Source organism: Diabrotica undecimpunctata, chromosome 7 (genome assembly GCF_040954645.1).
Source record: "Diabrotica undecimpunctata isolate CICGRU chromosome 7, icDiaUnde3, whole genome shotgun sequence".
Taxonomy (NCBI): Eukaryota; Metazoa; Arthropoda; class Insecta; order Coleoptera; family Chrysomelidae; genus Diabrotica; species Diabrotica undecimpunctata.
The window spans coordinates 71,399,356-71,415,542 of record NC_092809.1 but is presented as its reverse complement, the minus strand read 5'-3'; the positions used below and the strand labels follow the sequence as shown (position 1 = coordinate 71,415,542).

Here is a 16,187-nt window from a genome sequence, read left to right as displayed (position 1 = left end):
GCTTTTAGTGAATTATTCATAAGACTCATCAAAATGGTATTCATTACATATTTTTGGGTTAGATTTTGGATTAGGTAGCGTAACGAATGTAGATGGGAGCAATTTCCTTAGTATTTTTTCAGTATTGTATATTCTGTTAAAAAATCTAAGTGCAATATTAATACTTTTCTCTTCCAGTAGTTTTAGAATTTTTAAATTTAAATCATCTATACTTTTTACTGAAATTTTTGAACTTTTGACTGAAAAACTGAAAATTTAATATTCTTGAAGCTTATTATGTTCCTGATTATCGGCTGTTCCTTATACTTTCCAGTCGATATGCATGTGCCACTGTAATGTTTATTAAAACTTAATACCAACCTAAAATATAAAAAATTACATTGCAAATAACAATGCACAATAACAAATGTTAACAACAGAATTTTTAAATTCTATGGATATACGTTACAGTCAAAAAAGTTGACTGCAACGAAATAGCATTCGTTCACAAATATAAATACTTCATGTTTAGATCGGAAAATTCAAAATTACTACAAACACGTTGGACCTCTTGTTGTACCCACTCTCACACATGAAGAGTAATTGGCTGATAGTGTGCCCCCATCGCTCATTGGAGTCCTATAGTGAAGAAAGCAATGGTCTCGAACATTGCAGCGCAGTGTAGTGATTCCTGTTCTTATACCAATTAATACACCTCGCTCCAATGAATTGTAACACTCGAACGTCATTTTAAGTGGTATACAAGTCTCTTAGGCTGGGTTAAATTATATTACTTGCTTGCTTGTCAAATTGCCACGGACAATCAAACCGTGGAATTGCAAAGAAGAATCACTGTAGCATGGGCTACATGTGGAGCTCTATCAGACATATTCAAAAGTAACATGCCAAATTATTTAAAAAAGGAGACGTTCGATCGATCTGTGCTTCCGGTAATGACACTGTCCTTAACCCAGGCCACAAAAAACTCAGCGTGGTCCAAAGAAGAATAGAACAGTTGTTACTTGGACTGACTCTCAGTGACAGGATTAGAGATAAAGAAATAAGAAGGACAAGCGTCTCATATATCTTTGAGCGAATAGCATGGCTGAAGTGGAACTGGTAGGACGATATGGCCAGAATTAATCACGGACGGTGGACACAAAAAATTACATTGTGGACAGAAGAATCAAAGGTACACCACTTATACGATGAATAAACGACGTCAAAAGAATCGCTGTGAATTGGTTTTAGTAAACTCAAGATCAATAGAACTAAAAAAAAAGAGATGACAATGATAATGATGAATATATCAGAGAGGCAACCACACAATCTTTGATTTGAACTCACCCAGACTATGCAACACCACACATTTGGTCGTTAAAAGAATTAACGGAAATCTTAAACTGAAAACTAGTTTGACTGGAAAATTTAAACGAGAAAATCTCGTGTTGCTACGTAGTCCAGTGATACCATTAAAAACCACAATATCAATTAAAAGGCTTTAATTCCCTATTCGACTAGGATTCTCAATGCAATAACAAATATCAATGCCAGACAATGTCCGTTTGCGGCTTGGATTGAAAGAAACTATTTTTCTCACATGGTCAAATATGTTCCTTGTTTACATGTTGATAAACCAACAAATTTATTTATATTAGTTGACAATAAACTAATGAAAAATATTGTGTACCAATTAGCGATTAATTAAATTCTAATTAATAGGTATAATTTAGAATAATATCATTATTTGGAGTAGAACTCACCCTTTTTATACCTCATTAACGGAATTTAATTTATATAAAAGCTAGCAAAATAATTTTATTATTTGTTATATATTATTAAACTTAAAATTAGGATAAATAAAGTTTAAAATTCAAAATTTTTTTTGGAAAGTATTTTATTTCTAATATCATAAATTTTATTTTTTGATTCTAATCTCCAATAACTCTAACAACCTAGAATCTTTTATACCTATGTGGGGACTGTAACAAATCGTATATTGGACAGACTAATCGGAGAATTTATGTTAGATGAGAAAATCATCGAAAACCATCGAAAGGAGAAAAAAAAAGTAAAGTGTTAAAAAAATAGAAATTGAAAAAATACAGGGCCAAATATTTGAGTAACCGCTTAAAAATCAAAAAAATACTAAAAAAAACCCGGCAAAAGTCACCAAAAAAATTAACAAGAATCAATAAACCTGGCAAATATTTCGTAGTTTTAGCACTAATACCAGTTTCTTTTGAAATTAGGTTGATGTTACACGGAAACTTAATTTCAGCTAGACTACATACGGCAGTATCACGCTGTTCCCGTTCTTTATTAATTGCACGAGCTGGTTGATTTTCATCTTCATCACTATCCGTGCTTTTTCTACAATTCTTGAGACAACCAGATTTTACAAATTTACGAAGTCTTCGAATGAAAACGAAAACCTACCGATTATATCGTTGGCACTACTTCCAGACTAATCCCATTTAATAATTTAAATTTTACATTCAGTTGTAAATGTTACCATTTTGCTAACTTGAAATTCTAATTTTTTTATTCTGTTTTTTTGCGAATAAAACTAGGATTATTACTAATGAAAAAATAAGAGTATATTTGACGTTTTCGTTATCAAAACTGAATGCCACTTTGACATAACTTATCTAGAATATAATCTAATAAGTGTTAAAAACAAGCTCGTATGTCGGTACTAATTTCATTCTATAGTCGATCTCTCTCTGTTAGCAGAAAAACCTCATACTGTTTTCAGATTATCGCAACTGTGTATGTTTATATATACCTCCTAAGTTGGACCAACAAATACACTTTTACAAAATATTATTGTAATCTGTTCAGTGGTTTATGAATATTAGCTTGGACAAACATATTATAAGAAATAAATATATATTTATTTCTTATAAATAAATATTTATAAAATAACACAATTTTTCAGTGCAACTTACTAGTGGTTGAGATTATTTATAAAAGCATTGACACTCAACATTAATAACACACATATAAAATAATGGACAAAATACATTCTAAAATTTTTAAAATTTAGGTAAAGATAGTAAAACTTAGTTTATAGCATCTTCTACTGGTGTGTTTTAACTCTGACACATAGAGAACAGAAAGAAAAAACCCTATGATTAAAAAGTAATTAGGTTTACTTAAAAGTATATTTCTTTTTAAGAAATACTAGAGGCCCATCTTGGGTGATTTTAATTTTTAAAATCACCCAAGGTGATTATGTACTTATGTACAGGTAAATATTTATTTTATTTTGGATGTTTTTCCAGTGAGCAACATTTATTGTTACTTAATTTATATATAATTTATATATATATATATATATATATATATATATATATATATATATATATATATATAAACATTTTTAATTCATTTAATGAACATCTTCAGTTCACAATTGAAACCGAGACAGATCTTAGTATACCATTTTTAGACACAAAGGTAATAAGAACAAATGACAATATTCTGACATTGGATTGGTACCAAAAGCCAACAGCATCGGGAAGGTATATGAATTACTTTTCAAACCACACCACTCAGTCAAAAATATAATACAGTATTGGGTATGAAAAACAGGGTAATGTCCATTGTTGATGATAATTTGTTACAAAAAAATCTGGACATATTATACAAAATTTTTCGAAATAACGGCTATCCTAAACATATTTAAAAAAAACTCATTTACAGCAGTAATTTTTATGATGGTCCTGTCCTTGATTATAACAATGAGTCAATCAAATACAAAAAACTCCCCTTTATTAACGGTCTAACCCAGTCTGTCGTATCCATATTTAAAGATGTTTCCAATATTAATATAGCTAAATACAATACCATAAATAGCAAACAACTTTTTTCTAAAATTAAAGACCCAGTACCAACCTTATATAGGAGTAATGTGGTATATGAAATACCGTGTCTAGTATGTGAAAAAAGCTACATTGGCCATACATCGCAGTGGCTAAAACAACGTATCACACAGCATAAAAGTGATTGCCGCTTAGGAAAAAATTCTTGCGCAGTTGTCGAGCACTACAGAAACACCGGTCATCTGTTAGACTACAACAATACTCGTATTTTGGCACAGACTGAAAATTACAAAAGTAGGTTATTTTTGGAGATGTACCACATTAACAAAAATAAACAAACTTTAAATTATAAAACAGACACGGGGCAATTAAGCAACATATATTGCAATATATTAAACAAAATTTAAAACTACACTCACCTTAATGATTAATCATACCAACTAGCCTTAATGATTAATTAAAGAAATACTATTCCTCTAATGTTTTCTTACATTGATATTTTTTGCATTTTGAAATAATTTTTACTTGTTCCATCTTATTGATTGTAACGAACGTGCTCAAAGATATTTTAAATTTTAACATGCATTTTATTAAATGTACAGTGTCATCAACAATAATGTTATTTTAGTATTAATTTTATTTATGTGTATAATCTTTTAATTTCTGTAAGTATTGTAAATCTAAGTGTACGTCAGTGTTTTGAAATGTTTGTTTTTTACAGTTACTCCCGATGAAGCCATCAAATAAATGGCGAAATATTGAGCTTTAGAAAAAACAAAGATTTTTTATTTAATAGACCACATACCCGATATTTCCAACATATTTATATATATATATATATATATATATATATATATATATATATATATATATATATATATATATATATATATATATATATATATGTATATATATATATATAAATTATGGTATGACTAAATTAAAGAATAAATTTTGAAGTTCGTATTAACACATAGAAAACGAATCAATAAGAAAAAACTAGACCCATTCTTACCGTTACTTTTTTTTTTAATTAAATTCTAAAACTGGTAAATTACTTGTAGATTATGTATGTTAATTACATTATTTTATTTTCAGGTATTTGATATCAGCTCTATGCGGCTACACGCTCTGCTATAGCCCTCAATGGTTAGTCACTCTCGTTTTTTGGGTAGGTTACTTCAATTCCGCCCTGAATCCGCTCATCTACGCCTATTTCAATCGAGAATTCCGAGTGGCGTTCAAGAAAACCTTAGAAAACTGCTGCCAAGTTTCGTCGCACTTAGTTTGTAGGAAATACTCGATGAGAAGAGACCCGCCGATAACGTGTAGCAACGCCTCTAGCGAAATGCACGGAAACAACTATTTGCGAGCAGAGGCGATCATACAGCGATTCAATAACTTCTCCGAACAAGAAGTGATTAACTTAAGACAGAGCGAAGCTTGTATTTAGAAGGTTTGTGAATTGACAAGCTTACTTACATATCGAATGCAATAAGGCTGCAAACAATATAAATCAAATTATTTAAAACATATTGTAAAGAAATCTCGGTAATTAATTTTAAAACCTACAAGTTTATTAAACCATGCAGTTTTAAAAACACTACTTACAAACATTTAGCGCATATTTTTTTTAAACCTAATTAGTATCTATCTGATGTCCCACACAACATATCTCAGGGTTGACAAAATTTCAGTGTTGATAATCTTGATAATGTTGATTTAGTTTAATCTTTTTTAAAATTTGTATAATCCTAAACTTGTCTTGCAACAATTCTTTATTTTTAAAATGAGGCTAAGTACGTTTCTTAATTATTATAAATAAATTAGCTTCGAACTAAAAAATTACTACTTTTTAGAATAACATTTTTTTTAAATGTTGTGTTCAACTAATAGTTTAAAAGTTATTCTAAATGTTAAAGTCAAAAATGTTAGTAATTTTTGCACAAAAATTTTGGTTGTAGAATAATAGTTTACGTAAGAAGTTCCGAAAGCGATATTTTACGGGATGATAAGTCCTGCGAATCCCGAAAAATCACTTTTGGATCGTGTTTTGCACAATATTTTTTCAGCAGGAGTTTATTATATTAAAAAGAATCTAAATGGATACATTACTTATAAACTACCAATTCATACCTGTCTCTTGACTTTATGTGGAATTAATTCGGAGTCACTTTCACTGCTGATTTTCATTTTTAAAAATGAAAAAGCGAAAACACTTTTGAATCTTTCGAAAAGCGCTGTCATAATAAAATCACAAGTTGATATTATTGTTAAGGCCGTCTACTTAGATCCTAAAAATCGTTCCTAAAGTAAAAAAATCGTTCCAAAAGTGGAAAAAATCGTCTAAAAATAGTCTACACATAAGTGACCAACATTTTCAGCACGCGGGCCAAATTTTATAGGTGAGATTTGCTAGCGGGCCGCACATTTTTTTTTATTATTATTTAAAGCAGAAATAACTGTTTTTTTAAGATTTAACAAAATTAATAATAAATCATATTGTAGATTAAAATTACGCACAAAGAATAATAATAATAAAAATAACGCAGTGTCTGGGTACACGCTAACTTGTAAACAAATCGAAAAGTTAAATACACGCGAATGAAACGTCATCAAGCCAGTGACGTTATTATTTAGCGTACGCTGTTACTGTATTTTTGGAACACGCTAATTTTTGAATTTTTTGGTTAGTTTAGTATTCGTTTGATAGACAAATATTTGTAATTAATGGAAGGGAAGCAGAACTGTTGAGATGTCTCAAACTTAATTGTAATAAATCAATATGCATATAAAAATATATATTCAGGTTATCAAAATATACATTTAGTTGACATGACTAGTTTTGCCTTGCAATTCTTAAAAGGCACAGATTAAAGCGGAATTCTTGAATTTGATTTCGAAAATTAGTCTACGATTTTATTATCAGATGTCGCTACATTGCGTCTATACGAAGCCATGTTAAAGTTGCTTCCTAAGACAGAAAAGATTTATTTCACGTTTAGAGCGATTGCAAAAGCCGTTCTGATGAGACCTATTGGGCCGAAATACGTATAAGCGGATGCGCAAGCGCCCTGTACGTGAAATCAAATCTTAACTGTCTTTTCCTTTTTATTTTTGGAGTTATTCTTTACTGAAAGTTCACAAATAACGTCAAAAAAGCATGGTTTTAATGGGTTTTAAAACAGGAAAACCGTTTGGATACAAAATGAAGCTTATAAAACAAAAGAGATTTGTATTTTATTATTACCTACCGTAAACTTAATATTAACAAAGTTATAGCTGTTCAAAAGTAGACTTTTATTCCGCCGAATACAAAATTCCAACCATATGATGTTGAATAAGCAAAAAAATATGTTCATTTACGATTTACTTCATTTATATATAAAAATTACATTCTGAAAGTTTAACTGATTCAGAAGGTTTAGTTTTCAAAAAATCCGAGTTTAAAATAATGATACTATTTTTGGAATTTCGTAAAAAATCCTCTTTTTTTCAAAATAACTTACAACTTAAAAAGATACAGATAAAGAACTTCTTACCCAAAATTTTGATTTTTTTTTATTTCTATAAATATTACATAAATGAGATATAATTGTTTAAAGATTTTATTCGCTCTTTTAGAAAGATACTAGTTAAGGAAAAAATGGTTTTTTATTTATCAAGATTTCTTTACCAAAAAATACTATTTAATACTTGTATTTTCTTTAAAACTTAATAACAATGTGTATATTTCACCTACTATCATCCGTATTCATTACTTTTCTTACACAGTCGTTGCAAAAATAAATACTTATATATTGATTTATTTTTATCGACAAGTTGATAACCCATTAGGTACATGTAGGTTTATTACAATACAAATATTTTTGTATCAAATTCTTGTTCTTATTTTTCATTTACATTTTTGTTATTTAAAGCAGATAATTAACTTTTGTGATTGTGATTCAGAGGTGTAGCTAGCCCCACAGGTGCCCCTTATCAAAGTTTGTCTCGGGGCTTTTTTTCTCGACTTATATGGAATAGTGTTAAAAAATGTTGAACAAAAGAACTAAAAAAAACGCTTGTATTAAACAAAATATTTATTTAATATGGTTATAAGGTATACAACTATAATTACAAATACAAATACGCCTGCAAGCCAATAATACGTGACCCAAACAATTTAAAATGATCTTTCGTTCGGCAAACTTGTTTATTAGAACGTCCACAGCCAAAGATTTAAAGAACACGGCAACTATCCTTACGGAAAACCGGCTACGCTCAAATTAAATGCAAGTTCAGTCATTCGTAATTCTCAATGCGTAGATTACAAAAGTCAATGAGGCCTAGGGCTAAAAAACTTTAAAAAAAAACATTATTCTGAAGCTACGGCCTTCTGAAGTTATTGGATTCAGGTGCTGAGTGTACGTCAAGCGTACTTATTTACAGTTAAGTAAACGAAAATATGATTTATGAAAGAGACATATTTTCTTAATGCATGTTCTTCTTCTTCTTCTTCGTCTTCAGCCTGTATTCGTTCACTGCTGGACATAGGCCTCCTCCATTTGCTTTCATTGATTTCTACTCTTCGTAATTCTCATCCACTGCTTGTCCGCGACTTGTTAGATATCATCTGCCTACCTCTTCTGTGGTCTGCTTACTCCTCACTTGTTCTCTCTTGGTCTCAAGTTTGTTAATCTCTCTGTCCATTTTTCGGGATTATCTCGGGCAACATGTCCGACCCATTGCCACTTAAGCCTTGCTATACGTTCTGCAATATCAGTAATCTTTGTTCTTTCACGAATGTCGAAATTTCGAATCCTGTCTCTCAAACTAATTCCTAGCATGGCCCTCTCCATCGCTCTTTGGGTTGTACTGAGCTGCTCTAAGGTTTTCTTTGTGAAGGCCACGGTCTCCAATTCATATGTAGTTACAGGCAAGATACTACTACTACTAAGAATTTCCACAGTTTTCACTGTCTTCCTTCACTCAACCGTTTTCTCCAATTTTCCCTGTCATTCCAGTCTCCATCTCGCAGGGTTCTTTTCTCCATAGCCTCGTCGATTTCATCTCTGAATGACCTTCGGGGTCTTCCTCTCTTTCTTCTTCCAATCGGGCTCCATTCTGTGATTTTGTTTATCCAGCGTCCTCTGTCCGCTCTTCTGACGTGGCCGTACCAGGATAGTCTCTTCTCCTCTATATAGTCGATTATGTCTGATTGCACTCCCATTCTCCGCTTAATCTCTGCGTTTTCAATTCTGTCTCTTTTTGTAAGTCTACAGCTTCTCCTCAGGAACTCCATTTCTACTGCTCTTATTCTACCTCTATTTCTCTTGTTTATTGTCCAGTTTTCGGACCCATATGTCAGGATACTTCTTGTCAGGGATATATTCTCTTTTTTGTCTTTATCGTAATGTTCTTATCCCACAACACTGAGTTTAGTTGTCTTATACAGTTTCTTGTTTGTCTCAGTCTGTTGTTTATATCTTCTTCTGTTGTTCCCTGGTTCGATATTATGGTTCCTAAATACTTGAATTTATCTGTTCCATTTATTTGTCTTCCCTGGTCTATCTCTAGGTTTCTCATATCCTTGTTTTCTGTTGTTAGGTATTCGGTTTTCTCTAAGTTTATTTCCATTCCGTTGTTTTTATATTCTTCTTCTAGTTTTCTGAGCATAAAGCTGAGATCTTCTTCATCTTGTGCGATGACTACTTGATCGTCGGCAAAACTTAAGGTGTATAGGTATTCGTCTCTTACTGGTATGCCCATTCCTTCGCACTTTCTCCTCCATGGTTTGAGTGTCTTTTCCAAGAATGTTTTAAACAGAGTAGGGGACGTAGCACAGCCTTGTAGAAGTCCTTTTGTCGTCTTAAATGGATTGTAGGCTTTATTTCCACATTTAATAGCTACTTTGTTTTCTTTGTATAGTGCTTTAACTGCTTTTATTAGTGTTTGTCGGATTCCGAGATCATTCATTGCTTCCCATAATTTGACTCTAGGTATTGAGTCATATGCTTTCTTTAGATCAACAAAGGCCAGATGGACCGGTCTACCTTTTGCCATTTTCTTCTCTATCAGTTGTTCTAATGTGTACGTATGATCTAGGTATGATTTTCCTACTGTGAACCCTGCTTGGTCTTCTCCAATTTTTCCTATTATTTCAGTTTCTAGTTTTTCCTTAATAATTTTCCCGTAAAGTCTACCTACCGACGATATTATACTAATTCCTCTACAGGCAAGATACATTTGTCATAAACTCTACGTTTTAGACACATTGGTATATCTTTATTCTTCAAGATAAAACTTAACTTGCCGAAAGCTACCCAAGACAATTGTATGCGTCTTTTTATTTCGGCTATTTGGTTTTCTTTGCCGATTTTATTGGTATGTCCAAGTCCAAGGTATATATATATATATATATATATATATATATATATATATATATATATATATATATATATATATATAGTGGTCTACATTTTCAAGACTGACGTTTTCAGTAACAATATTAGTTTATATTATTATTACTCATTATTTTTGTTTTCTGAAGGTTCATTTTAAAACCTATTTTATTTGACTGCTGATTTAATTCCTTAAGAATTTGCTCCAGTTCCTTGATATCTGTACTAAATAATACTATATCGTCCGCAAACCTCAAATGACTCAAACGTACACCATCAATGTTTAGAACTTTTTGCTCCCAGTCGAGCTGTTTGAATACATTTTCCAATGCTAAGGTAAAAAGCTTTGGAGAAATAGTATTACCTTGTCTTAAACCTTTATCAAGACGCATTTTTTCAGTTTTTTCGTCTTCGTTGATTTTGATGTGGACTGTGGCCTGTTCATAAATGTTTTTAATAAGTGTAGCGTACCGTGAATCTATTCGAACATCCCTCAGGGCTGACAAAAAGGACCAAGTTTCAATACTATGCAAAGCCTTGTGAAAGTCAATAAATGACATATGTAGAGGTACATTATATTCTGTGGTTTTATTCTACCAGTGTTCTGACGGTTTGTAAGTGATTGTTAGTACCAATCCCTTTTTAAAATCCCTTCTGTTCAACCGGTTAATATAAATCAAGTTTTTGTGTTATGCGGTTGGTTATTATTCTTGTTAGCAATTTGTATAAGTGTGACAACAAACTTATTGGTCTGTAGTTTTCAATATTAATACTGTCTCCTTTCTTGTGTAAAAGTATTATTTCGGCCTTTTCTTACTTCTGTTTGCACCCTTACTAATCGATGATCACTACCAGTGTTCACAGAATTTAATATAGTAACATCTTTAGCAATGTTTTTGAAATTAGAGAGTATAAAGTCAATTTCATTTTTTACTTTGCCGCCTGGGATGTGCCACGTTTTTTTTATCTGCATCTTTTCCTTGTAGAATGTGTTTCAGCAGAATAGTTTTTCTTTGCTGAGGAAATTTGCGTGCATATCTCCCCTGTGATTTCTACTTAACAGTCCAAAATTTCGAATATATTCGTTGTCGTTGTTATTTTCTTCCTTACCTATTTTAGCGTTCAAATCCCCCGTAATTATTACGTAATATGTTTACTTTAAGTTTCTGGCTCTTGTAATGTCTTCATAAACTTGTTTTACCTCTTCATCATCTGCAGAAGAAGTTGGTGCATAACCTGCATTTGAATGCTGTATCTACAATTTAGTTTTATTACCAGATAGATAACTCTATTAGAAATCGCTTGGAATTTAGTTACAGTTTTCAATTCTCTTATGTATCAAAAAGCCTACGCCTCCTATAACTTGGTTATTTCCATAATTGTATTGGTACAAAGTGTGCCCTGATTTAAGTAGAGTCGTTTCTTCGCCTTTAAGCCTTACCTCGCATAAGCCTACTATGTCCCATTTTATGGTCTTAAATTCTTCTTGCAACTCTTCTAGAATATCTTCTGTCCTCATCTTTCTGTTGTTATATGTTACGATGTGCATTCTGTGTGTACTAAGCAAATTCTTGCCTTCCCCAGATTCCACGAGGCAGACCCTTTTCTGGATGTGGGATTTGACATAACATACTCCACCCACCTAAGGACTGTTTCCGTTCGTTTTTAAGTATTCACCATGTCTATATAGTTGAAAGGATGAGTAGCCATAAAACACCACGCAATCTAGACGGGTTGGTGTGTTTTATATCAGCCGCCCACTCTGGGTCAGACGCTGTTCGTAGCCGTTAGCACGCTGAATATAAAAAAGTGGTCAAAAATAGATGCATCGTATTTTAGTCTTCAGAAAACCGCCAAGAAATCTTCGAAAAACTGAATAACAGTGATAGAAAATGTGCTGCTAGAGATACATAGCTCCAGCATAGCTGTAGTTTTGCCTTATCTTCAGAAAACTACTGAAGTGCCTTCAGAAAACTAAGTAACATCCACATTAACAAGTGCTGCTAGAGCGGTACAAGACATCTCACGCTTTCTTGCATGCTGAATATATAACTGACCTTAACAAGGCAACAGCATTGTTTAATTTTAAAAAAAAGCTGAATGATTATTAAATAAGTATCACCTACCGCTCTACATGAAGGGTGCTACAGCTGAAACTACTTAACAAGTATGAACAAGATTATTAATTCCTAATATGGTACCGTTCGCGTCATAAAAAACTGGTACAACTCTTATAACCAAAAATCGTATTTTTCAAGTTGTGTAAGTTGATCTTGTCACATATGTCATTCCAATTTCTAGGGCAACGTTGCCAGTAATTAAATTTATGGTCGTGGAAACTTCCGTTTTTAAAAACTTTATTTTCAAAAATACAATACAATATACTTGTTGCCGAACTATAAATAAACGCTCTAAATACAATTAACAATTAACTTCTTAAATGCTTAACTTATTATTAATTTATTATAAACAAGTTCAGGCCTTTTTATACCTTCTGATTGGATGGACTGTGGTCGGCGGATTCCAATGGAATTATCTGTTTATGTTTATATAATTCAGTACAACGAAAATATTGTATCAAATCAGCGAAAAGGAGGGCTGTGCGACAAACACATTATAAAATTACAGTAGATGCATTCCAATATCTCTGTGCCAATACGTACGTTTAAAGATGCTTTAAACATTTTGGGCATTAACTCAACCCTCTCTCTGGTTATTAAATTTATTAGATACGGTTTTTTGTTGTTAATGATAATAATAATAATACCTATATAAAAACTTTAAACATTTTTAAACGTTCTGTTTCTATTTAGATTTAGTGCAATTCCGTTATCTGTGATGGCAACAACGAATTGATTCACGAACCATTGTGTCAAGTCTGAACACAGGTTTACATTGGGAAAAAAAAGTGTACCAGTTTTATATGACGGGAACTGTACAAGCTAGAGTTCAGAATGACAATCAGATTAGAAGAAATGGTCAATGCAGAAGGTTTTATATCTTAACTTGTACTATCCTACATACAAGATAAAATAATTAGAGACCATGGCGAAGAGTTTCAAATTGATGAGAATATAGACGAACCCGGATTCATAAGAGTTCGAATATTTTCTAGGTTTCGACAAGCTAAAAAAATCAAATATTCATTTCCTACATGGTTTTAGAGCAAATTTTAAGACCCGATTAGCGGATACTACTGTACCTGTCAATCTGGTGCGAGAACTGTGGGTACTTATGCTCATATAACCAGTGTGTTGTGGTTTTTATGCTTTGTAATATATCAACCCAATGTTAAGTATCCTCATAGGTCGTTTTTTAACACGACTTATGATGCATCTAACCGAAATCAGCAGAATTTTAACATACAGACAGTTAAAGATAACTTAAACCCGAATTTGCCATAACGATTTAAATCTAGCATAGCATGATCTTAATGGTCGGACTGAGAACTTTCTTGCCTTAACTGGCTATTTGATGATTTTTTTTTTTTAAATCTTAAATAAATTTTGTGATAACAGCAATTCTCACTGCAGCGGTTGTTATCTAACAGAAACACCGTTAACCCATGCTGAACAGTATAATTTGCTTTGACAATCTGCTAACAATCAACAGAAATGACAATATGGTTTATTCAAAATATTAGAATAACACAGTCAAGGGCTTAAAATGATTATACCAGCCTTATTTAAGTAGAAATAATAATAAATTAAAAACGGCCCTTTTAGTTTAAATGGGCCCAATTTAAAAATAATTATTTATTCGTATTTGGTGAGGCTGCTACCAAAATTTTCTCGATCTAACGAGATCTAAAGAGATAATATTAAAAAATATCTTGACTCTTATTTGGATTTTCAATATAATATTTTTTAATTATTTTGAAACGAATGAAAGAATGCTAAGAATAAAGTGAAATTTTACTTATTATAAAATAATCTTTTTTTAATCATTGGACCTCTTTTAATTCACTGTAATGTGTTTAAGCCCTCCAATAAAATACAGACGACACCGGATGCTAATTGTTACACTAGTAGATAGAAACCTAGTATTTGTTATTGCAATCTAAATCACTTTGGGAATCTGGTTGATGAAAAAATGAAGAAATTTTGTACTTTTATCTTCTGTAATAAATCTATAAGGCATTCTCAATTCTTGGTATAGTCGTCCACACCAAATCCAGTAATAATATTATGGCAGCAGTAAAATTATACTTTGTATTGGAATTAAGCGACTGATAAAAGCGTCCACCATTTTATTCCTGTTGTAAAACCTTTAGAAGATTGACCATACGACCTAATAGTAAAATTATGAAACGGATTTTTTTTAATTGTTTTAACTTGAATTTTCTTGTCGACAATCGTTTTTCTTGTCAGGTGCCCTGTATGACGGGGGCCCCGTATAATTCATACGGCTGATACGGCGGTAGCTGCACCCTTGTTGTGATTGATGACTACTCTCTTATATTAGGCGAGTCTAAATTTTTTATTTCCGAATATTTGTATTTCTAATAAGAAGCCGCGAAATAACCCGCGATATCATGATAGTATTAAAAATATTTGAATACGGTCCTGTCCAAATAGTCCATATCTTAATGAAAAGCTTTTTACTGAGTTTCAGAACTGCTTTAATCCCCTTTATGCTCCTTTATACCCTTTAATGTTGCAATTGAAATATCTTTAATGCTACAAATTGTATACTGTTTTAAGATTATTTTAAATGAATAAATTCATAAAGTACATAGATGTAAATTTAAATATATATTTAAATACCAGATGTGGAGTAACCTACTAAACCTAATGAAATAAACATAATCCCAAATTGTTTTAGAGCACGTAATTACGAACTAGAAATTTAATCTAATTTCAAAATAATAATGGCTAAAATAATTATATCAATTCAAACCATTTTGTTTACATTTCCTAGATATGTTTATGTTTGTTATAAACTAATGGTTCTATAGTTAATAACAGCTCCCTGTGAGGAAAGAAGAGATAATGACACAAACGAACAATTTTATGTCATCAGAATTAAATTGTGTGCATAACTTAGAACTGCTAATACCTTTTTTCGATTACGAAAAGATTGGAGTTAGTGAACCTGAAAAGTATTCTAACATTACTAAAAGAAAGGTAAAAAACCCACATTACTACTTAAAATTAATATTTATATTAAGTTTCTGTGTAATCATCTCTAGGATTTGTAAGAGGCTTAGACCTCCGTTTCCTGAATCCTCGCATCGTAAATCATGAGTTGCTGCGGTTAGCTAGATACTATTCAAGAGAGTATTATGGCTAAAATAAAGATGCTACTGGTAGGTAGTTTATCGGAAGTAAGGATTTGTATCTTGCAGATAAACCGACCATCTTATCAGTGAATAACAGGTGAAGAGACATTTTTTTTCAATGGTGTAAAACAAAGAAAAGTGGATTTTCGCTATTCGTTGAGAGTTTCAATACCTTCTTCCTTCTTCTTTCTTTTATGTAGGCTTTAAAGCCTGCTTCTTCTTCAATATTAGCCTAAAATAAATTATTTAAATTATCGCACCATATTTCACTTGGTCTGCCAATACCTACTTCTTCGTCCTTTTGGTGACTTATCTCGTGTTATTCGTACTATCCTATATTCTTCCATTCTACTATTGTCTTCGTTCCACTCCCGTTTATGTTTTGTCGCCCATCCATTTATGTCTTCTATGTTGCATACTCTTCTTATTTTTTCGCTTCTCTCCCTATCCAATAGATTTTTCCCTGACATTTGTCGGAGTATTTTCTTCTCTGCTCTGTTGTTTCTAGTACTCGTCTCGTTTTAGATGTGCCAGGTCTTGTCTTCGCCGTCTATGTTAATATAGGTCTAATTGCTGCTTTATAGATTCTTGTTTTTGTTTCTTGTCTTAGGTGTTTGTTCTTCCAGATTGTATCATTAAGAGATCCCGCCGCTTCACTTGCTTTTAAACTTTGTTGTCCTTCTTCTTTTTCAACATATCCGTAACTAGTTATATCAT

The 16,187-nt window shown here is 31.8% G+C and overlaps 1 protein-coding gene across 1 annotated transcript in view; it reads left to right on the top strand.

Moving 5' to 3' along the window:
• LOC140446443 (octopamine receptor beta-1R-like) overlaps window positions 1-5,647 on the top strand; it is a 54,470-nt gene extending 48,823 nt beyond the window's left edge. Inside the window, exon 3 of the mRNA XM_072538996.1 lies at window positions 4,905-5,647. Coding sequence (XP_072395097.1) covers window positions 4,905-5,259 — 355 coding nt within the window. The 3' untranslated portion in view covers window positions 5,260-5,647. The remainder of the gene's footprint in view (window positions 1-4,904) is intronic.
• Window positions 5,648-16,187: the final 10,540 nt, after the last annotated feature.